This window comes from Mauremys mutica, chromosome 23, assembly GCF_020497125.1.
Source record: "Mauremys mutica isolate MM-2020 ecotype Southern chromosome 23, ASM2049712v1, whole genome shotgun sequence".
Classification (NCBI taxonomy): Eukaryota; Metazoa; Chordata; order Testudines; family Geoemydidae; genus Mauremys; species Mauremys mutica.
This window is the reverse complement of record NC_059094.1, coordinates 16622198-16647259: the sequence shown is the minus strand read 5'-3', so window position 1 is coordinate 16647259 and position 25062 is coordinate 16622198. Positions and strand designations below refer to the sequence as shown.

Here is a 25062-nt window from a genome sequence, read left to right as displayed (position 1 = left end):
CTAAACTTGTGCACTGTGAAGCCAAAGGGGGATGAAAGAATCTTTGGTCTGCTGTGAGGTCACATCAGGTTGTAGGAACCTGTCCTGCAGAGAGGTGCAGAGCTATTCTGCTGACTCATCCTGCAAGCCAGATGAGCTGAGTCTCATTAGCTTTAGTATAACACGGTTGAGAATCTCTCTAAGAGAAAAGAGATATTCCTGCCTAGGAACTGCCAAGCTCTGTAGTATAGACTGATATTTGCACCTGTGATTAGTTACATTAGTGATAAAAGGTTACCCCATGGGGAGGGATAGGTCAGTGGTTTGAGCATTGGCTTGCTAAACCCAGAATTGTGAGTTCAGTCCTTGAGGGGGTCATTTAGGGAACTAGGGTAAAAATCTCTCTGGGGATTGGTCCTGCTTTGAGCAGGGGGTTGGACTAGATGAGGTCCCTTCCAATTCTATGATCTGTACACCATGCTGTGTTAGGGGTTGTTGGATGTATATAACCGCAAAACATCAAGAATCTTTTCCTAACCACTGCATATGTTGTTGTTTTTCAGCGGAGTGTGGAGGCACTATCAGAGGAGAGTCATCAGGACGGATATTGTCTCCAGGATACCCAACACCCTATGATCACAACCTCAACTGCATTTGGACAATCGAGGCAGAAGCTGGTTGCACAATAGGGTGAGTTGGGGGCCAAATATAGGGGCTGTTTTGCTGCTTGTTTTTACTCATAGCTCTTCTGTGGTGAGGCTTTGGTTTACTGCATTCTTCTGCCGGCAGAGCTGAGTGAAACATTTTGGATGAATCATTTATTTGCAAAAAATGCAGTTTTGGGTTGACAGAAATTATATGTGAATTTGGGTCAAATCTGGTATATAGTTTTGGCCAAAAAAAGTAGTAGTAGTAATAGTGATGACTCAAAGAGCTCAATCTCTTTAGCTTAACAAAGAGAAGGCTAAGGGGTGACTTGATGACAGTCTGTAAGTATCTACATGGGAAACAAATATTTAATAATGGCCTCTTCAATCTAGCAGAGAAAGGTCGAACAGGATCCAATGGCTGGAAGCTGAAGCTAGACAAGTTCAGACTGGAAATAAGCCGGACATTTTTAATGTGGAGAACAGGGCTGCCCAGACGGGGGGGCAAGAGGGGCAATTTGCCCCGGGCCCCACAGGGGCCCCCACGAGAGTTTTTTGGGGCCCCTGGAGCGGGGTCTTTCACTCGCTCCGGGGGGGCCGGAAAACGCTTGCGGGGCCGGGCCCAGGAACTTCTTCCACTCCCGGTCTTCGCCGGCAGGGGGTCCTTCCGCTCCGGGGCAGAAGGACCCCCCGCCGGTGAATTACTGCTGAAGTGGGACCCACCGCCGAAGTTCAGCTCGGTCTTTGGCGGTAATTCGGTGGCAGAGGTTCCTTCCATTCAGGGACCCACCGCCGAAGTGCCCTGAAGACCCGTGGTGGGGGCCCCCGCCACCGAATTACCGCCGAAGCCCGGGCTGCACTTCGGCGGCGGGTCCCGCTTCAGTGGTAATTCGGCGGCGGGGGGGCCCCCGCCGTGGGTCTTCTGGGCATTTCGGCGGCGGGTCCCGGAACAGAAGGGCATCCCGCTGCCGAAGACCCCAGGTCCCCGGAATCCTCTGGGCGGCCCTGGTGGAGAATAATTAACCACTGGAACAGTTTACCAATGGTCACGGTGATTTCTCCATCACTGACAATTTTAAAGGTGTGTTGTTTTTTTTAAAAGATCTGCTCTAAGGATTATTTTGGGTAAGTTCTCTGGCCCATGTTATACAGAAAGTCAGACTAGATGATCATAATGGTCCTTTCTGGCCGTGAATCTATGAAACTATGAAGAAAAAAAAATCAAAACATTTTCTTTCAGAACAAGGTTTTGGTTTGAAATTTAGCTAGATTTCTTTGAAAAAAAATAACAAGAAGAAAGTGGGGGGAAGACACCCAGAAATGAAACAAAAAAGCTGAAATAAATGTTTCATTCAGCCCCAAACTAAATCTCTTCAGTCTTTTGTTTCAGCAAGAAAAAATGAAAATAAAAAATTCTTTGGCTTGACCTGGACAAAATGAGGGTGGGGAGGAGGGTTCGGCCTCTTAGCTGGAAAATCAGTTATTTACTCTGTTATCAGCCCTGTTTGTTCTCTCCTTTATTATATTATCTATTTTCTCTGTTATCAACTCTTTTTACAAGTTGGCTGAAGTCCAAACTGGTCGACAGATTTGCATGTCCAATTCCCATTAGACATCTAAGTCCCCGAGACAGCGTTGAAAATGTGACCGGTAGTTCTGCTGTAGGGAGGCTGGGTTACCATGTGCTCTTCTGCAGTCTTGTTTGTTACGCTGGGATGACATGGTGGTTACTATAGGCTTGTTTATTTCCCATTTGTTGCTTCTGTGATGCTGGAAACCAGCCAGCAATTACTTAAAGAGGGTAGACAGAATGTTATTTCACTTTGCGGCAGGGCCGCCCAGGAGGGGGGGCAAGTGGGGCAATTTGCCGCAGGCCCCCACGAGAATATCGCATTCTATAATATTGCACCTTTTTTTTTATGGAAGGGGCCCCTGAAATTGCTTTGCCCCAGGCCCCCTGAATCCTCTGGGCGGCCCTGCTTTGCGGATCACAAGTGAGCCGCCAACGCTTGCTCTTCTCCTGCTGGGATGGTTAAAAGAGGCACCATTCCCCCCCCACACACACTCTGGCTTTGGTTAATTTATATCCCCTATATGGCCTGTCTCTGAAACACACATTATTGTCAGAAACATCTGTCACGCCACACTGTGGAGAAGGTCAGGTAATTTGCTGCTGCCGCTGTTGTCTGATATTATTGCTTTATTAAACTTTCATCTGTTAGCCTTCAATCCTGTGTCTTTGTGCTGTGCAAGAGACTTTGATTTTGTTTCCTCTTGGGATGTATTTTAGAGTTGAAAACAGGCTCGCCACGAGAGTACTGCACTGAGATTCCCCGGTTCGGTCCAACACGCTTCCAGTTGGTTAATCCTACCAAATGGGCTTGTATTTGACATCCAAGCACCTGCAAGATTATATCCTAGGCAGTTAGGGGCTTGAGCCATCTCCCGCTCACACCACCAGTATAAATTAGGAATAGCTCATCCGAAGTCGGTGGAATTACACGGCTCTAGATGAAGAAAGAATCAGGGAGTGGGTCCCCAGATACGAGCAGCGAGTGGAGGAGCTGGAAGGATAAGATCGCAACACATGGCATCTTTTTATTATAACTTCACTGTTTTCTAGTTTTAATAATAAAAAGCAACATACAAAAGGGAATTATTCTCCCTAAAAGAAGCATCAAAATAGTTCGCAAACATCTGGCGAGTATGGAGACCAGAAACCGTTTCCTCCTCCTGCTTTGCCCCCACCCCTTTGCCTTTGCTTCAGTGCAGTTTACAATGTAATGTATTCTAGTTTTTAAGGTATGTGAATTTGGCTCTGAGGTAGGTGGGGAACTGGCTCATAGGCTTAGTGCAGCTACCAGCATGCTTTTTGGAAACTTCTCCTTCCCTAAACCAGCACTGAATTCCCCCACAGCCCTGCCACACCACCTCAATACAGCCCTGTACTTAACTGGATATTCCAGTCCAGCTACAGCTGCTTTTAATACAAAACCAACTACTATTTGCAAATACATTTTTTGCTTGTAAATGGATAAATTGTTATTTAGACCAGATCTTCCGTTGCCCATCTAGTCACCCTACTGCTGTTGCTCACTATAAAAAGCTCTGCAGTAACACATCTATACTGATCTGCAGAATCCCTTACTGTTCCAATCCTGTGTTCTCAGATTGCTCTGTCCTGGCACCTCTATCCTGACCCACAACCTACCTGCTACAGCAGCACTGATCTGATCTTTACCAGAGTCAGTTAATCACATTGAACTGTTTGATGCTTTTATTCAATGGCTTTATGCTAGGGGTGAATTTGGTCCAGTATTTTTAAATGCAGAAAGTCCTGCATTACTTCAGTCTTCTCAAACTGATTCTGTGATGGATGGTTTGGAGAAATCAGCATGAGAACTCTTAATGGATGCAAGAGGGGGGACTTTCAAAGGAACATTTCTCAAAAATCTCCTCTTTTTCATCCCCCTGCAAAGGACTTTGTAATATCCCATGCAAATCGTTAACGCTCCTTGGCTTCCATCAGGCAATGATGTCTTTTGATTGAGCTTATCTCCACTGATGTCTTACTCACATCCTTGTTGCAACTGATATATTCCAATTAACATGTACACGCTCTGTCACTATTAATAGCACTAGTTTGCATCACCTCTTGCTGATTTAAATGATGATCTGACCCATGGTCCTTGTTCTAAATTGGCAGTGGTGGAAGCAGGCATTAAATTGCAGGAGTAGGAACAGTGGTTCTTGCTGGATTGCTGGGTACCAATTAGGTAATCAGTCTAGGGAGAAATAAAATAAATGTGAATTTAGTACTCATGGAAGGCACTGGCTTGACAATCAAAAAGATCATAGTTCTGTATTTATTCATGGAATAAAGACTGCATGTGTTGCTAGCATAAACTGGCAAATACAATGCCCTAGATGACTATGGCTCTACATGTAACATGCACAATTAAAATATAAGGTCCCATGCAGACAGATTCCTGACCCTACGCAGAGGCCTATTATCTTCAGTGGGATTCACTCTGCCAGACCTGTACACCCACACGACGTCCCCTGGAAGCCCAGAGATCTGATTCTCATTTATCCCAAGGCCTCTTTACACCATTGTAACAGTGCAAAGGGACCATAGAGTGGGTGTGAATATAATTCACCTGCACAGAGCCCCAAAGAGCGTAGCAATGGTGGCTGATCCTGCCTCCACTAAAGCTTGCGAGTAAATTTACTCCCACACCTATCCCTATCCACTTCAATGGCAATACAAGAATATGCTAATATTTGTAGGATCAGACCAATGGTTTGGAAGAGCTCAAGAATGGAATGAAATTATGCCAGGTGACAATACAAATTGAGACCCTTCCTTTCACCAGAGATTAAGCCCCCTGTTCTGTTCCTCTGAACATCTGGTTTTTGTGCAGTTGAAACGGAGCAGATGAATTTTGGTGTGTTGGGAGAGCGAATTTCCATCAATTTCATTTTTATGGTAATCTGTCAGAATAATAATCCTCTTCATGCATGATACAATTGTATAAAGCTCTCATTTATAACTTCCATTAAAATTAATCACCAAAGCTTTTTGAATAAAGCTGTATCTCTTGGCAAGGCGGGGGGAGAGAAGAAAAGGAGGAAAATCGAAAATGGAATGTCCATTATTGCTACAAATGTTAAAAGGGGTTCACTTCAAAAGGGGATTAACCATCTCCCCCACCATAAAATTGCAGCTAAAATGTCTTTAGCTCCAGTAAAGAGTTGTGGAGGGGGAGGGGAAGGACATTGTAAGACAAATGAAACTTGCCTCCGACATCTGTTTGTATGCCCAAGAACAGTCTGGGAATATGCTGATTCAGTGGTGGTTTATTGTTTAGCAGCCATCTCGGGGTTGTAAGAGAGTTTATTGTTATTGCTAACCCTGATCTAATGAATGGCACCGTACTGACAGGTCCATTTTTCAAAGTCTCATCTAAAAATAGGAGTAGAAATATTTGGATGCTTGGATCGGCTTCACTGGAGACTTCTGGGGGCACAGAATTTGAGCAGTTCTTATTTTGTTGGTATGGCACTTTCAGGGGGTTAAGAGGAGCCCCAAACTACTGAGTCTGAAGGTCCTAGTCTTAAACAGAGGCTTGAACCTTTGGCTGATGGGCTATAAATCATTAGCATTACAATCATTCTGCTTCTTAGCCAGTTCAGGACCTGATTTTGTGTTGTGAAAACTGAGCAGAATTGGGCAGGGCCGATGCTCGAATGGGAGACATAAATGGAAAACCCTGATGGCTGCAGTCAGTGTAGGTGTTGGCTCAGTATCATTATTTGTATTCTAGTAATGCATAAAGGCTGAAAGCCAGATCAGGGATATCACTGCGGTAGGTGCTGCACGTACACCTACTAAGGGGAAGTGTCTGCTTCAAAGACCTTACCGTCTAAGCAGACAGAAGTGGGGAAACAGGCTGTATCACTATCCCCATTTTATAGTGGGAGTCAGAGGCACAGAGAGATTGGGGACATGCCAAAGGTCATCTAAGGAGCCCATGGTAGAGACAGGAGTTGAACCCCATCTATCTCTGTCCTGCAGGAGTGCCCCTCTTCCATGTCAGGCAGGTCTCACCCATGAGCAGGGCTGGATTTCCCTCTGGGACTTCCCCTGTGGTTAGGGGAAGGGGTTAGTTTTAATGTTAGACCCACCTTGTCACATCATTACTTCTTCCCATCATGTTTGCTCGGGTTCCTGCCGTTTCCATTTAAAAGTGCGTCCCCGTTGCAGCAGCTACAGATGAGATTTTTCTCTCCTTCTCGTTGGGTGAGCACCCAGGGCAATTTTCCGCCATTCTGCACCCTCTTAAGAATCCCTTAATGCTTTCAGGCATTTGGGTAATAGAGTACAGCATGTTTCACTTGTTCTTTAGAGGAGTTATGTCACTCTGGTGTGGAAAGTCTCTTGACCTGCATTTCTAATCATGGCTGCCTTATATACCTAGCAGCAAAAGCCAGTTCTTCTCTGTGTATGGCATATTCTTCTGCCCGTTTTATCCAGGGTTCAGAGAGCACTTGGGAGAGGCTTGGAGCAGAAAGGGTGGCTCCTGGAGTTGTTGCTCAAGGAGGCAAACACCTGCCTGCTCCCAGGGCTCCATAGTTTTCACTGGCTTGTATTCATTAACAACAGTGGTTGAGAGAAAGAAGGAGGTAGCTGGCGTAATAATTCTGTGCTCTTTGGTGGCGTTCATCTGAAGATCTCAAGGCCCCTTATCAGTGGGATTTATCTACCTGACTGGGGGCTAGTTCATTATGAATGTCATTCTCCAGCTGAGAATATTGATGTACCTAGAGGATAAGGCCCAAGTTTGCAATAGCACGCCGTAATTTGAGGTGCTTCAGTTCTGGGGTGTCCAACCGGAGGTGTTTACAGACTGACTTTCAATGCCGCTGACCTCCCACCTCTTCCTGTGAAGGTAGTGCGAGCTGTGGGTGCGGAGCACCCTTTGGAAGTCAGGCCCTGGGTGCCTCAAATTGGGCTTGCTAAACTAACTGGGCACTTTTTGAAAACCTGGGCCTATGTGACTCCTCCAAGTTCGCACAGCAAGTCAGTGGCAGCGCTAGGGATAGGACCCAGAAGTGCTACCTGCCACCTCCTTCCCATAAGCAGGAGACAACTGTGCTGTGGTTTATACATAGAACCACTGCCTCACTTGCTTTTAGCTGCAATTGAATACATCTATTAGAGATTGTCAGAATGCAAAGACAATTGTCCTCCGTATCGCTTGCTACACCTATTTGTTGTGTCCTGCGTAAATGACACTGCCAGCTCTTCGGGGCACAGGGAAGGGAGAGTGATGGTAAGGAAAGTAAAGTCATGACGTTACATGAGCCCCTGTTGAGTAGATTGATTGTTCCCAAAGGTGCCTAGTCTTTTAAATTAATACATAACTTCAGCTATCCCTGACGGATGCACAAACCAACCCCCCTCTTGTCTTATCCTTAGATCGGAAGCTCTTAACGGCAGGGACTGCCTCTTTGTTCTGGCTTTGTACTATGCCTAGTGCAAAGGAGTCCATGACTACTGGTCCTAGACGCTGCAATCATTGGTCAGCCTGTCCCTTGTCATTACATCATCAGGTTGTCATCTTGATGGCTCCCTGCTTAATGGTTGATCGTTTGTGAGTCGCTTCTTAAAGCTCCATTAGGAAGTAAGGCACCAATCCCAGTAATTTGAGAGCTTGTTGGGGTTTTCCTTTAACAGCTGGTGGGGCAAGATGTTTATAGGAATTCCCAAGGCTTCCCTTGCTATACTCTCCCTCCTCCTCCCCTCCGCCACTTCCTTACACGTGTCTTTCCATCCGCTCTGTGTTCCAATTGCTCCTGTGAATTCACTGATGAGTTTTCATTGCTAGTAAGTTAGCCCTGAAGCAAACGCTATTGCACTGAGATATCTGAGCGTGATTCCAGTGTAATCCATTCTTATTTTGCCTGAGTCTGTCTGGTTTTTTTTCTCTTTGCCCAAGGTCTCTGCTTAGATAGATTTATGATTCAGCTCTTTTGGCTGCTGTCTGATTCTGTGGACTTCATTTCCTTGCTGAGTACATTGCAGGGGTTTTTGTTTGGTTGGTTTTGTTTTGGGTTTTGGGTTTTTTTAACTGTTTTTTGCGGGGGTTCTGTTCCACCTTATTTGTTTATTATTGTTCTGGATAAATGGGAAAACAGTTAACGTTTCTGTGTTTTCTTCAGTAGACTCTTGGCCAAGGTTTTAAGCCCACTATCTGATTGTTTTATTTATAGAGGTTTCCTCAGCACAGCACATAGAATGGTATGTCTAGAGAGTTAGTCCAGTTTTAGCCTGATTTCATTGTGTCATGCAGTGTTTTCCCCGGTGATAATGAGGCAATGAAAAACAGGCAATTAAATGGCTATACTGGGTCAGACCAAAGGTCCATCTAGCCCAGTGTCCTGTCTTCCGACAGTGGCCAATGCCAGGTGCCCCAGAGGGAATGAACAGAACAGGGAATCATCAAGTGATCCATCCCTTGTCGCCCATTGCCAGCTTCTGGCAAACAGAGGCTAGGGACACCATCCCTGCCCAGCCTGGCTAATAGCCATTGATGGACCTATCCTCCATAAATGTATCTAGTTCTTTCTTGAACCCTATTATAGTCTTGGCCTTCACAACATCCTCTAGCAAGGCGTTCCACAGGTTGACAGTGTGTTGTGTAAAAAAAATACTTCCTTTTATTTGTTTTAAACCTGCTGCCTATTAATTTCATTTGGAGATCCCTAGTTCTTGTGTTATGAGAAGGAGTAAACAACACTTCTTTATTTACTTTCTCCACATCAGTCATGATTTTATAGACCTCTATCATATCCCCCCTTAGTCGTCTCTTTTCCAAGCTGCAAAGTCCCAGTCTTGTTAATCTATCCTCATACGGCAGCCGTTCCATACCCCTAATCATTTTTGTTGCCCTTTTCTGAAACTTTTCCAAGTCCAATGTATCTTTTCTGAGATGGCGTGACTACATCTGCACACAGTATTCAAGATGTGGGTGTACCATGGATTTATATAAAGGCAGTATGATATTTTCTGTCGTCTTATCTATCCCTTTCTTAATGATGCCCAAACATTCTGTTCACTTTTTTGACTGTGGCTGCACATTGAGTGGATGTTTTCAGAGAACGACTCCAAGATCTCCTTCCTGAGTGGTAACAGTTAATTTAGACCCCATCATTTTACATGTATCATTGAGATTATATTTTCCAATGTGAATTACTTTGCATTTATCAACATCGGATTTCATCTGCCATTTTGTTGCCCAGTCACCCAGTTTTGAGAGATCCTTTTGTAGGTCTGCTTTGGACTTAACTATCTTGAGTAATTTCGTATCATCTGCAAAATTTTGTCACCTCACTGTTTACCCCTTTTTCCAGATCATTTATGAATATGTTGAATAGGACTGGGCCCAGTACAGACCTCTGGGGGACACCACTATTTACCTCTCTCCATTCTGAAAACTGACCATTTATGCCTACCTTTGTTTCCTACCTTTTAACCAATCCATGAGAGAACCTTCCCTCTTATCCCATGACTACTTACTTTGCTTAAGAGCCTTTGGTGAGGGACCTTGTCAAAGGCTTTCTGAAAATCTAAATACACTATAACCACTGCATCCCCCTTGTCCACATGCTTGTTGACTCCCTCAAAGGATTCTGGTCAATTGGTGAGGCATAATTTCCCTTTACAGAAATCATGTTGACTATTCCCCAACAAATTACATTGATCTATGTGTCTGACAATTTTGTTTGTTAGTATAGTTTCAACCAAGTTGCCCAGTACTGAAGTTAGGCTTACCGGCTGGTAATTGCTGGGATCACCTCTGGAGCCCTTATTAAAAATTTGCATCACATTAGCTATCCTCCAGTCATTTGGTACAGAAGCTGATTTAAATAGTAGGCTACAGATGACAGTAGTGCTGCAATTTCACATTTGAGTTCCTTCAGAACTCTTGGGTGAATACCATCTGGTCCTGGTGACTTATTACTGTTTAGTTTATCAATTTGTTCCAAAACCTCCTCTAATGACACCTCAATCTGGGATAGTTCCTCAGATTTGTCATCTGAAAAGAATGGCTCAGGTTTGGGAATCTTCCTCACATTCTCAACCATGAAGACCGATGCAAAAAATTCATTTAGTTTCTCCACAATGGCTTTATCGTCCTTGAGTGCTCCTTTAGCACCTTGATCGTCTAGTGGTCCCACCGGTTGTTTAGCAGGCTTCCTGCTTCTGATGTACTTTAAAAAAAATATTATTTTTCGAGTCTTTGCCTAGCTGTTCTTCAAATTCTTTTTTGGCTTTCCTAATTATATTTTTATACTTCATTTGCCAGAGTTTATGCTCCTTTCAATTTTTCTTACTAGGATTTAACTTCCACTTTTTAAAGGATGCTTTTTTGCCTCTCACTGCTTCTTTTACTTTGTTGTTTAGCCATGGTGGCTCTTTTTGGGGTTCTCTTACTATGTTTTTTTAATTTGGGGTATACATTTAAGTTGAGCCTCTATTATGGTGTCTTTAAAAAGTTTCCATGCGACTTACAGGGATTTTACTTTTGGTGCTGTACCTTTTAATTTCTGTTTAACTAACTTCCTCATTTTTGTGTAGTTCTCCTTTCTGAAATTAAATGCTACAGCGTTAGGCCACTGTGGTGTTTTCCCCACCACAGGGATGTTAAATTTAATTATATTATGGTCACTATTACCAAGCAGTCCAGATATATTGACCTCTTGGACCTCATCCTGAGCTCCTCTTAGGACTGACTCAAGAATTGCCTCTCCTCTTGTGGGTTCCATGTCTAGCTGCTCCAAGAAGGACTCTTTTAAGTTGTCAAGAAACTTTATCTCTGCATCCCTTCCTGAGGTGATATGTACCCAGTCAATATGAGGATAGTTGAAATCCCCCATTATTATTGAGGTTTTTTTATTTTATTTTAATAGCCTCTCTAATCTCCCTGAGCCTTTCACAGCCACTGTCACCATCCTGGTCAGGTGGTCTGTAATATAGCCCTACTGCTATATTCTTATTATTTAAGCATGGAATTACTATCCATATTCTGTGATACAGTTTGGTTCATTTAAGATTTTTACTTCATTTGATTCTGCGCTTTCTTTCACATCTAGTTCCACTCCCCCACCAGCACGACCTGTTCTGTCCTTCCGATATATTTTTGTCCCCTGGTATTACTGTGTCCCATTGATTATCCTCATTCCACCAAGTTTCTGTGATGCCTATTATATTAATACCCTCATTCCATATGAGGCACTCTGGTTCACCCATCTTATTTTTGAGACTTCTAGCATTGGTATATAAGCACTTTAAAAACTTGTCACTTTTTAGCTGCCTGCCATTACATGATGTAATTGAATGGGACATTTTTTCATTTGATGGTTTCTCATCAGATCCTACCCATATTTTATCATCTTACATCCTCTCCTCCTTATTAGGACATAGGGGATCTCCACTTATCGATCCTCCTCTAAGGGATGTCTGGACCACATACGCCTCTTCACCTGTCGGCTTTTCATTTTAAATGAAGGGGTTGAACCCTGGTGTATTGTCACCTTGTGCTGACAGCTCCCCTGGTTAACAGTAATAATGACAATATCTTACACTTAGATAACCCTTCTTATCCTGGAACGTCCAAAGTTCTTTGCAAACGATGTGTGTGCAGCAGTCATTTCACATCTTTTTGAAGCAGAAGGCAGACGACCATTGAAAAGTGTGCTGCTATCTGACACAAGTGTTTGGGACAGGAAATGAAAAGGGATCCCATATCTAATTGTAGCAACAAGGGAAAGCATTGGATAAGTAGAATGGATTTGATTAGGGAATCAAGATCACGAGTTAACCTTCTTCAAAGTTCCAGAGGAACTTTAATGAGCGCAAGTGGACAGAACCGCTGTCTCTCATGGAAAGCAGCAGCACCTCTGCCACCACACTGGGCTGTTAGTTCAGTCCTGACTCTGAAGTGGAGAGCCATCTACTGTCTCACCCACCCCACTTCTTCCCAGGATCTCTGGTCCAAGTGCTGGCCAAGCATGACCCTGCTTACCTTACAAGAACAGGCAAGATAATAGCCCACAGTTGTAGTGGTGCCGGCAGTAGTGTGCTGGGAAACCTTTGATCCAAGGCAGGTGAAGCAATAAAATATACGGAGCAGAGAAATGTGATCTGCATTCAGAGTATTACAATAAATACAAAACTGAGAACATTGTGTAATTTCACTGGCTGTTGCTTCTCCTCTTTACTCTCTGTTCCCTTTTAACTATATTTTGGAGAGCTGGTCATAATTTCTGACTATACAGATATTCTCTTGGAACTTATTCTATCAGCTGATTGCATTTAGCTTTGTAATAACTAAAGTTTTATAAATGATGGTATCCAAAGTAAACTTCAGTACAGGGACCATCTAAGACAGAAATGCACCTCACTTTAAAAACTTGTCACTTTTTAGCTGCCTGCCATTACATGCTACAGCACCTTTTGTCTGAGCATCTCAGAACTTGGTCTAAAGGGAGCACCATAACACCTCTAAGAGAGAGGTATTCTTGTCCCCATTTTGCAGATGGGGAAACTGAGTCACGGGAGTTATGGGTCTGATATAAAGCCCATAAAAGTCAGTGGAAAGACTCCCATTTACTTCACTCCAGAACCTCAGGGACCTGCTTCAGGTCACACAGCAGAGCCAGGAACACAATCCAGATTCCCTGATTCCATCAGCTGGTGCCCTTAACCATAAGACCACCATTCCTCACCCAGCTCCTAGCTGTCTGCTCGCCCTCCAAGGAAGTCAAGGTTGGGATGGGGGGTTGTTACACACCTTCCAACCCTCTCTCCCTGGGGTGTTCCCTGGCACGCAAAGGGGCCACTCCTAGTCTTCCTCACCTGGGAGGTGAAGCCTTCAAAGTTGGTTTAGATGGGAGGGAATTTGAATGAGGAGAAATTGGGGGTCACCTCTCAGAGCACCACATGGGGAGCAGAATTATAGGCTGAGGAGTTATAAGAGGAAGCCAGTAAGATGGTGGTTGTTGGCATTAATAAAAGGTAAGCCAGGCATGCTGCCTTATAAATAACCAGGAGAACCCAGCAGCTGAATTCCTCTGTGTTTTAATCAATATTTCATTTTTTCCTGTACAAAATTATTACACTAAAACAAACATAACAAGCATATTAAATAAAAGCCTAAAATTCAGAACCCTCCTGAGTAGTCAATTAATAATATCAAATCACTGACTAACATATATAATGCATTACTATAGTAACCATTATCTTGCACAGGGAATTAAAATATTAAAGCGGCAGACAGGTGCTGCTACCTCAGGAGAAATGAATAAAACAAAACAAATAAAGGAAGTGAAGCCCTTGAAAATCAATTGATTGAAAATCACTTTAAGTGTTGCTCTTGTTCCTTCTCCAAGCTGGTGGATACTGGGGGTGCTGGAGGAGCTGGCATTACCAGCTAACATTAAGAAATGGATTGCAGTAACTGTTTTAGTGGGCAAAACAATTATTTTGAGAAAATGGAAATCTGCGATTCCTCCCTCTCACACAGACTGGCTGAGTGAGCTCTCTGCTACTGCATTAATGGAAAAAATGACTCTGTCTAATAGAAACGCTTGGAAAAAATATGAGAACGTCTGGTCACGCAAGAAATTATTGCATACATTTGCAGCTTAGTATATATTAGTCCCTGATGCTCCGTTCTGACTTATATTTTTATTTAATCACTTTAATAATTGATGCCCTGCATGATTTCTACAGGTTCAGGGTTTTTTGTTTGTTTGTTTTTCTCTCCAGGTTTTACAAATAGTGACACTGAATTGTGTTGTTTATATACGGTTTCCATCTTATGCATATATTTAGAGGGGGTTAGGTTTTGTTATGTGTTGGCATTTGATATAAAAATGATAAAAATAAAGTTAAAGAAAAGAAAAATCAATTGGCCCCAGGGACCCAGCCCACGTCCATTGAACATACCTGCCCTGACCGCATGTGGAACAATTCCTAAAGTTGTATTGTTTCACTTGAATGTGGCAAAGGATTCAAAGATGGAAGTAGCACAATGAAAGGGGAGAAGGAATGAAAGCAGTGAGAGAGGAAAATTAGAGGGAGGCTCATACGTTTGCTCCCCCAGGGTTTCCAGTCACCTGTTACTTGGATCAGACCTGTGCTGCAGCCTAATGGGAGCTTCCCAGCTCGCCCATTTCCTTCTGTGCCTTGCTTCCCAGGCCAGCCCTGCACTGCACCATTGCAAGAGTTCCCTGGCTTTCGTCTCAGCTCACTCAGACCTGTGCTGTATTGTGTCAGTGCTCTGCTCCGACCTACCTTGCAGCATCACGGTTCCTATCCCCTGACTCCATCCACTGCTCTGCTAACCCACTCAGCCTTGCCCTGCACCTTTACAAGAATTCCCCTCATTTCCGATTTTCCACAGTGCTCCCCGCTCAGCCCTGCCCTACAATGTTCCAGAAGATCTTTTCCCACCTCCCCTGTTTTACCCCGTTCCCCGTTTCAGACCTGCATTCCAGCATTCAGGATCCTCCCCCTCCCCCATCGATAGATACAGGCCTGTGACAAAAAGCTCTTCCACTGGGAACCGAAAGGACAGCCAAGGTTGACTCATGCAACGTAGGGATGAGATGTGAATTAGATGCATGCACGTCAATTATCTTAAGGGGTCCCAGCACATTTCTTCTGGGTTTAGAACAGCTTCCCCATTTCACCGTGTTTATCTTTAATAAAAGGAGCTCAAGAAAACACTATTGGATGCACCTTGGCTGCCCCTTCACTGCTCCTGCATAACTTCCTCACACTTTTCTGTGTCAACTTGACTTTAGTCTGTCTTAGGGTTTCACCCTCCTGCCCATCACCCTAGTATCTGAGCGCCTTCCACATATGATCAATGGCAGTAGCAAAGTCCTTAGTGGAGATGTTCCCACTGACTTCAGTAGGCTTTGAATCGGGCCCTTAGTCTTGCTGGAGAAGAGTTTTAGGATTGGTTAGTGATTTTGGATGCCCGGCTACACATACCATGAAGGAGCCTGATTTTCATAAAGCACTGAGCACCCTCTCCCATGGAGTCAGTTTTCATCTGTAGCTCTCAAAGGGCTTCACAAAGGAGGTTATCTCTGTTTTACTGATGGAGAAGCTCAGAAATAGAGAGGGGAAGAGATTTGCCCTAGGTCAACCATCAGGCCAGTAGCAAAGCCTGGAACAGGGCTCGGGTCACCCAAGTTCCCATCTGCTCTCCTGTCCATTCGAACGTGCTGTCTCTTATTGGCATCAAGCCCATTTTTAGCTGCATCCACAAAGGACACAGACTGTGCTGTCGTCAGGCTGGATCAGCCCAGAATGGCATACCAGTACTTTTGCCTGCATGGAGGATGCCATTTTGTTTTCAAAATGGTGTCCTCCACTCAGCATGGTGTGTGTGAGGACACATAGAATGGAGGACTCCATTGGGTAAAGCAAAATGGCGTCCTCTACATAGCTTGTGTGTGAGGTAACGTTGGCGGGGGTGTTCTAGAAGGTGCCCATTCTGGACTACACCGCTGGATGCCTACCCTTGTATTTAGTTTTGCAAAGGATTCTGATGAGCGTTTGTTCCTTTTCCTCGACGCAGGCTCCATTTCATGGTTTTCCACACAGAGGAATTCCACGACGTTCTGAGGATATGGGATGGGCCGGTGGAGAACGGGATCATCTTAAAGGAGATGAGTGGCTCCAGCTTACCCAGCGACGTCCACAGCACCTTTAACTCCGTCGTCCTTCAGTTCAACACCGATTTCTTCACCAGCAAGCAGGGCTTCGCTATTCAGTTTTCAGGTAGGCACCAAGGAGACTCTGTTTCCTCAGGGTTGTACGGGGCTGGTGATGAATGGGCATGCCTTTGAGTGCCGGTGATGTGTGCCTGCCGTAACGTAATGCAACGGGGAAGAGTGCTGCGTTCCATTGCGCCGTATCCAGGTTCACCGGGATAAGCTAGTAAATGGCACAGTTGATCATGGGAAATACGTTAGGAGGAATTGTTGGTATTTGTCCCCACATCTCCACAGTTCCGTGTGAGGTATCCCATGGTGTCACAATGCACAGTGAAAATGTCCCGCAAGGTGATGCACCTGCAGGCTGCATGGAGGGCACTGGGATGCCTACCCACAGGGGACCATGCTTTTGCTAGTGTTACCTGAGGCTGTGTGGACACAATGCCATAGCACAAGGAGTCCAGTGTGAGTGCACTCCACTGAAATCGCTCTGTTAATGGAACTTTACCAGTGCAACTTGAGTGTGTAGACAAGGCCTGAGAAGTTGTGTCCAGTCTGGTGGCCCTATTTGTAGTGTCACATGCAGTGAGGGTGGGGACTAGTGTGAGACCTGTGCATTGTATTTTGAAAACATAACTGGTGCAAGGTATGTCACACCAGTGCAAACCCATTTTGCGCCAATCTACTGTGTCTGCACTGAGAGGATTTGCACTGTGATGTAATTAAACCAGTTCAAATTTCCCTAGGCTAGAAAAGCCCAAAGGGGATTTTGCTTTGCCCAGAAAATATTAACTGACTGATTTTCAGAGGCACTCTGCACCCAAACAATGGGAGCCGCATGCTTATTGCATGTCTGAAAACCAAGCCATAAACACGGTGTCTCATGTACCTTATGTGCTGCACCAAATCTACAGATGGGAAGACAGGCCAAGGTTTGAAAATGACTAATGATTTTCGCTCCCTCCATTTTTTTTGGTGTCAAACCTGAGAGACCCTAGAGGGTCCTGATTTTCCGAGTGTGGGTGCTCAGCAGTTTCTGAGAATCAGGCCTCTTTATGATGACCCAGGTTGGGCCCCCCAAAAATGGAAGCAACCCAAATCAGTTGTCACCCTTGAAAATCTTGGCCTTAGTGTGTTTGTAGCCCAGTGTTGTTGTTGTGTACAGCGTCACTGTATATCACGTACACGGCCTGACCCTGTGTTCACTGCACAGGCCCTGAGCCTGCAAACACTCACCCACGTTGATTTCAATAGGGCTACTCAGGGTAGTAACATTAAGCATGCATGGACCTGTTACAGAGGGCCATAGTTTGTAGCTCTAGTGGCAAGGCAGAGATGTATCGGTTTTACTGCAGTAGCCAGGCTGCAGTGTTCCTGGATCGCTGAGTGGTGGCTTCCTTGGTATCAGGGGCGGCTCTAGGATTTGCGCCGCTCCAAGCAGGGCGGCACGCCGTGGGGGGTGCTCTGGCGGTCGCCGGTCCCGCGGCTCCAGTGGACCTCCTGCAGACGTGCCTGCGGAGGGTCCGCTGGTCCCACAGCTCTCCACCGGAGCCGCGGGACCAGCGGACCCTCCGCAGGTATGCCTGCGGGAGGTCCACCCGAGCCACCTGCCGCCCTCCCGCGGGACGCCGCCCCAAGTGTGCGCTTGGAGCGCTGGGGTCTGGAGCCAGCCCTGCTTGGTATCTAGGCAGCAGCTCTTGTCTCTGCTTCCAAGTTGTTTGGCTGGATGATTGTATGGTTCTGTTCTTGGTACCCGAGTGTGTGCTGGAGAGGTGCATGCGTTGCAGGTGGAGCCCTCCAGGCAAATCCTACCCGAGTCAGAACTTCCCCTGGGAAGCACAGCACAGAGTGGTGGCTCAGTGCCCTTGGAGACAACGTTGCATCCTCCGTTCTATGCCTGGCTTGCTTCATGGGCTGGAATGGAGCAGGCACATTTTCCTGACTCACCCTAACTGCTGTGGGGTGCTGGAAGAGAGCAGGGACTATGCTCCCCAACAATATTTTGGCCAGCTCCTGCACCGGGGTAATAAAGTGAGATGCAAACTCCCTCCAGCTCCTTATGCTGGAGCTTGCCATAGCATGAGCTAATTGCACAGAGCCAGATTACTATAGCAGAAAATAAGCTCCAGGCAGCTGTCTGATGTAGAGCTGCATCCTTATTTACTACTACTTCTAACAGCCTTTGTTCGTAGGATGTGATCACATAGCCGGAGACCTGAGCTCTAACATACAGGCTGGGATCTAGTATAATTTAAATATATATTTATATAACCTCCCCTCCTCCTCCAACCCCAATGCTAAAATGCATGAGGCTAAATAGTTTTATTGTCATGGGGACATTATGCTGCAGATCCTCAGCTGGTGTAAATCAGCAAGGATGGAACTTTGTTGATTTACAAGGGCTGTGGATCTGTCCCATTGTATTTTTTTTCTGTTGCCTCGTAAGGACAGCTGCCAAGATGCTAGGTGAGCACGTCCATTCCTCAAAGTTCAGGCTTGATGCATCCCAGGGCTCAAGGCTAAATTTCACTGCCACGCAGTGACAGGGAAAGCTGCTAGCATGTCAGTTTATTTTACAGCATATGTTTGACGCAGGATTGTATAATAATGCCATGTAAGATTAGTGGATGCCTGGGTGTATTAAGTAAACATGTATGTGCAATGCATGATTATACATCAGACTTGCACTCTGTGTTGCACACTTGAACTTACCATTCCCTGGAGTCTTTCCCAGCTGGAGGAACAGATGCTCACTGCAAAGTAAAAGAGTGTGTGTGTGTGTGTGTGTGTGTGTGAGAGAGAGAGAGAGAGAGAGAGAGAGAGAACTTTAAGGGGAAACAGAGGAAAGAAAGAGGGAGAAAAGTCATTGCTTGGCACAGTGTATTTAAAGAGGATAGTATAGTCAGCACTAATCATCTGCATTATGCAGCTTGGCTTCTTCCTGCCCATCACCAAGTTATTGCAGTTGAGTTAACAACACAAGATGAAGGATGGCCTTGGGGTTCAGACACTGGTCTGGGACTTGGGAGGTGGAGGTTTATTTCTTGGTTTTGCCACTGATTTCTTCTGTGACCTTCAGGAAGTCATTCAGTCGTTCTGTGCCTCAGTTTCCCCATCTGTAAAACCAGGGCAGCAATACTTTCTTCCCACTTACAGATGGTGTTGGGATAAATATATTAGTGTGCCTGGAGCACTAGGATATTATGGCAGTGGGGACCACATTGAATCCCAGAGGGACAGATGTTCACCTCCCACTCTGTTTTGTGGAATCTGCACTTATGCTGGATGCAGCAAGAAAATCAACATTTGCAGCTAGCAGAGTTCCCTGCCGCAGGAGTATCATTAGGTCAAATAACAAGGCTGCCTGATTATAAAAGTCTGGATAATTTTCGGTCCAATATTTGCAGCGATGTAGGTTGAGTTCGCAGATGTCAGTGCTTGAGAGAGCAAGCAGATTGCCACAAGGATAAGGCAAAGAGGGTTTAAAGTCACAGTATAAACTGTGTACACTAGATCTGGCCAAAAATGATGGGAGAGGAACACGATAGAAATAAATCCCTATTTTTCCTCAAAAAAATCAAAAATCCGAAATTGTGAAATTTGAAAAATGTTAATTAGCTCTATAATTTCCTGAAAGACTGGGAAATAATTTCCTGAATAGTAGAACTGCTTGGAAAATTGTCATTATTTTTTGCAGAATTTTTTTTTAGAAGTTTGTTTTATCAAAATTCTCCACAAAATTTGTTCCTACTCTTCCCCCGCCATTCTACCCTTTTTCCAGGGACAAAATTGAAAAGGGAGGAAGAGACTGGGGAGGGGGTGGAGATTGGAGATTTCCAGTTTTTGGATTAAAAAAAAATCAAACAAAAGAAAAATTTACAGTGAAGATTTTTTTTAAACTTCATAATAAAACACCATTTTTTGTTGAAAAACATTTTGGAAGGAAAAAATCTCATTTGGCTGCACTGCCTTCACAAATCAGGCCCTTCTAAAATCATGAGAGATTTTTTTAAAGATGCATTTGGGGATCGTCTTTCTCTTCTGGTTTGTGAGCCTTTAGATCACACTCACATCACATTTTCCAGCTTTTCTCTGCATCCACGAGGTCTAGAAGCTTCCTATGTTTTTTTAATCAATGAAAGCCAAGAATGACACATGATCATATGACTCCAGGTGCTGGGGCTTTAAGAAGAATACCAGATAGTGTGAGAAAAGCATGAAAGTTGTCAACACCGTTCTTGAAGAATTTCCCCCACCCCACCCCCAACAGAAAATTTTAATTGAAAAAAATTCAACCAGCACTTCATTTTCTTAGGCATCATATAGAATGTGCAACCTATAGGAAGGGTAAGCTAGGCCTGGGGAGGTACGCAAACTTGTATTTATAGATTTATTTCTTTGTTTTTTGATACTCCCAGTTTCCACTGCCACCTCCTGCAACGACCCAGGGATTCCCCAGAATGGGAGCCGGAGCGCAGACAGCAAAGAAGCAGGTGACTCCATCGTCTTTCAGTGCGATCCGGGATACACCCTGCAAGGGGAGACCAAAATCAGCTGCGTGCAGATTGAGAACAGGTTTTTCTGGCAACCCGACCCTCCCTCCTGCATAGGTATGATCTGTGCAACATTTCTCTGATTGTACAGCAAGGGATCTAGGTTCCCCTTGCTAGGGGGTGTTGGAACATTTTGCAGATTGAAAGGGGTAGAAATCCCAACTGGTTTGGTGGATAAGTACAACAGGGTGCATAGGGTTCACACAGCCAGTGGCAAGGAAGGGCGTAGAATCCATATCTGAACATGAGGACATCATTAGAGGTCTGTCCTGCCATGTGGGTGAGGAGGTAGAAGTGGGGAAACCTATCACCTAGCTACGCTGTGCAATCAGGGTCGCCAAAGGGGTCTGGCATATAAAGCCCAGTGCTCTCATGATCCCTGAGCACAGAAAGAAAGGCGAGTGAGATATTAGGTAGGAGGCAGGAGATTGTCTGAGCAAGCCATTTGTTTTTGGTTGGGTGACTTTTGTGCAAGGAGGTAACATATTCTGAATCACAAGAGAAAACTATCTGACATTTTCCATGGGTTCATAAAGTCATAAAAGAAGCTCATGAAATCTATTAATTTTTTCAATATGGCCAGAACATATAACAATTGTCATGCTACGCACATAAAAGCAATAAATGTTAAATTAGCTGGCTAATTAAATGTTAGCCAGATATTAGTCATCCTGCAACCTTTATTCATGTTTATGCAATATTACCCCAAGCAACTTAAATTAATTAACTCTATTTCTTAAAACAGATTTAAAGACAGCTGGGAAACTTTTATGGCATGCCCAGAATTTGTTTGCTGCAGGACAGCTTGATATTTGAAAGACTCTGTTAATAATCTCACATGGCATCATTTCTGTCTGATGCTGACAGCCCTTTGTTGTCGTGGAGCTGTAACTGAAATCACAGTGTTGTGTATCTAGGTATCTAGCTAATCCCCCGTTGAGTTCTCATTCACATCTAAAGCTGAGATCTTAGTTCTTCTTTCCAGGGAGCGGAACTGAGGTGAGATGATCCAGGCTAAGGGAATTCTCATAGGGTGTCTTCAGTGAAGGTCATTTGACTTAGAAAGAGCCATTACAGTGGGTTGCTTTTGGACAGAGCCCTGGCGATCCCTTTTTAGAAGATGCGAGATCTCCCAAAAAGCTGGGGGAAAACAGCAGCGACAAGGTTCTCTTTCAGTGACAAAGGGCTTTTGGAATTTTTGGTGGTCAGATACTGTAAATGATTCTACAGTAGCCTTACACTATGTTGCCTAATTACAGCTGGTTGAAAAGTGTTCGGAGTTTTTTTTCCCCCAGTGGAACATTTCCAGGTGTTGGTGAAAAATAAAATACTTTGATTCTGAAATACCTCTGCGGTGCCTCCTGGGAATCGTGGTTCAGGTGTCTCATGCTTCCATTCTTCTCTCTAAACTGAGGTCCCTGGTTGGACTACATCTCCCATGATGCATCATGGTATCCCCTTTTGGGCTGAGGAGGCGCGGAGCATCTTGGGAGATGAAGTCTAGCCCATAGAGGAGAATGGGAGTATGTAGCAACTGAACTACAGCGCCCTTGAGATACTGCAGCAGCATTTCGTATCTATATAAATGTTTGGTTTAGGGTGTTCAGTTTTTTGACAAAAATATCAAAAATCCCCCTGAAAAGCAGACACATTTTGCGAAAAATGTTGTTTCAGTGAAAACCAAATTTTCTGTCATAAAACAAGCTTAACTGGAAACTTTTCAACCAAATCCTTAGCCTTTCTGGCAATGCAAACTAACCATTAGTCCCCGACAGCACGTGTTTTCACTTCTTGAGCAGGAGCCTTGATTTTGACCGGGAGCTGCCTAGATACATGAAACAGGAAGGCTCGAGGCATCTTCTCTCTCTCTCTCTCTCTCTCTCTCTCTCTCTCTCTCTGATGATCCATTTGTATCTCTTATCAAAATTGTAATGGGCTTGGACTGTCTCTTGCTATGTGTATGTCTAATGCCCGGTATAACAGGGCCCCAGTCTCGGTTAGGGTCCCTCAGGGCTACTGTATCACAAATATTATCTTATTTCTCTGGCAATCTAGCTGTCTGTCTTTCCATCTCTCTCTCTCTCCATATGGCTGTCTGTTGCCATCTACCCATCCATATTTCCATCCATTTCTTCATCTCTCTATCCAAATCTCCATCCATCCATTTCTAAATCTACCCTCCCCATGACTTCCAGGTGCACCTAGTCCACAGCTCAACCCGGAAGTCTAATTCCCGCCATCGTCTGTTGTTTTCCCCGTATGGCAGAACGTGTATCACTATCTCCCTCCCCCCCTTGCTTTCTTGTTTCAGCTCCCTGCGGAGGGATCCTGACAGGGCCAGCTGGGGTCATCTTGTCACCGCAGTACCCTGAGCCCTATCCCCCGGGGAAGGAGTGTGACTGGAAGTTGACGGTCTCTCCCGATTATGTCATTGCCCTGGTATTTAATATGTATGTACCCGTGAGCAGCTGCTCCCTTTCAATTCTTCTGGGACCGGTGGGGAGAGGGGAGGAGCTCATAGGTGGGGCAAGGCCTGAGGTAATGGGTTTGCCATTTGCATCACCTGCTCTCTAAAGGGTTGTCCCAGGGCTCCATGAATCAGTTTCCTAGACAGCCCCTAACCAGACATACTAAACCCGCAGAAAAAGCAGAAATTGGGCTTGGTTTTGGCTTAATTGGCTTGTGAGTTGCTTGTTGGCTAGTTTTTGGCTTGATGCTGCTTGTAGCTTGTTGCTTCTGTTTGTTTGTTTGATCGGCTCCCGGCAATCAGGGACAATGGGGGGAGAGAGTCAGGGGTGCACAGCGGGCCCCACCACCATCCCAGACTGCACGTCGAGGGGATCTAGTCACATAGTGTGTTGGGGTTCTTAGGGATTGGCTTGTTTTGGCTTTGTTTTGAAGTGGGATTAGCTTGATTTCTGGCTTGTTGTGAAAGTCGGGGTGCTTATTTACCCCGTGAAAGTTGGCAACTGTGCCCCAACCCGTGTCCAAAAAACAAGGGCTCTCCAAAGCAAAGAAAACCACTTATATCTGCCGGCCCCTTCTCCCGCCAGCCTCACCAAGGATGGTGTCTGGTTCCTGTAGTGTTGGCTGATTGGCTCCCATGTTTACCCTCAATCCGTCCCGGTTGGGAAGAGGATACGTGTATTCCGACCACAGCCCTGCTTCATTTGGGCATTTGTTTAAAGAGTATAACCCTGGAGCTATTGCGGAGCAAGTGTCTGCCATGACCCCATAAGCCCCCCGGCCCTTCCAGCTCCTGTTAATTCATTAGCGGGTGTTTTCAAAGGACTGGATCCAAAGTGTGGCTGGATCAACAGGTTAATCCTTTGGGCCGTGCTGCCTGTGGCCCATATGTAAAATCTGCACAGAAGCTTATGGACTCCTCTGCCCTCCAGTGCATGGAGAACTCAGAGCTCCCTCTTCCTGCTCGCACCCATATCTGTGTCCGTGGAGGGGTCGAGCAGCCTGCCCCAAAGGCCAGGAAACGTGAGCTTGGTCAGAGTCACAGGAGACACTCAGGCTCCACTGGAAATGCCCTGACCCTGTCTCCCAACAGCCCAAATCAGGGACAATCAGACAGGGTCTCTCAACTGATCTCCACTGTGTAGATGCCACCTCAGGAGGGGGGCCCGTTGGTCCATATTGCCCCGTATCGCCTGAGGAGATTGACCACTGTAATTCCTGGACAGGATCTAGTGTAAGACAGAATCAGACCCAGGCTACACCAGCAAGACTGGACTTAGAGCAAAACTGGAGTTAAAGCACTGCGGAGCTCAGCCCTCTGCTCTGCCTACAGTAACCCTCAGGTGGCTTGAAAGGGCGCATCTTCCCAGGCCTGGGTGGCAGACTCAGGAGCAAGGCCTTGTCCTTCCAAGCAACAGCTGCTTGTGCTGCTGGAATCTTTGGGCAGGTCTACACTACGGGGGAAAATCGATATAAGATACGCAACTTCAGCTATGTGAATAACGTAGCTGAAGTCGAAGTATCTTATATCGAATTACCTACCATCCTCACTGCGCGGGATCGATGTCCACGGCTCCCCATGTCGACTCCGCTACCGCCGTTCGGGTTGGTGGAGTTACGGAGTCTACAGGAGCGCGTTCGGGGATCGATATATCGCGTCTAGATGAGACGCGATATATCGATCCCCGAGAAATCGATTGCTACCCGCCGATACGGCGGGTAGTGAAGACGTACCCTTTGTCTAATGCTTATGCCCTCTGCACCTTTAAAAGTACCCTGTGGGGTACATCGAGGGAAAGAGCCGCCTCCCTGTGCTCCTCACCTTTAATTTGCACTTGTCGGTAACCGCGGTAAGGGGCATCTCGAGAGACTCTCTGCATGGAAGAGCAGAGCATGATGGCATCAGTAGATGCTGATTTGTACAGGATTTTTTTCCCCCACCCGCCACAAGGGCAGCCTTGTGGTTAAGGCTGGACAGGGGCTTTGGAGAGGTAGATTCAGTTCCTATCACTGTGTGGGCTCTCTGGGAGACTTCAGGCACGTCGGTTAGTCTCTTGGGACCTCAGTTCCTAATTTGTAAAATGCGGATAACAGTCCTCCATTTCCTCCACCTGTCT

At 45.4% G+C, this 25062-nt stretch overlaps 1 protein-coding gene across 1 annotated transcript in view; it reads left to right on the top strand.

The window, feature by feature from the left end:
* The window catches only part of CSMD2 (CUB and Sushi multiple domains 2), a 542149-nt gene that overhangs the window by 374969 nt on the left and 142118 nt on the right, over positions 1-25062 (top strand). Inside the window, exons 26-29 of the mRNA XM_044997694.1 lie at positions 543-669; positions 15788-15990; positions 20345-20536; positions 22791-22929. Of these exons, the coding sequence (XP_044853629.1) occupies positions 543-669; positions 15788-15990; positions 20345-20536; positions 22791-22929 (661 nt within the window). The remainder of the gene's footprint in view (positions 1-542; positions 670-15787; positions 15991-20344; positions 20537-22790; positions 22930-25062) is intronic.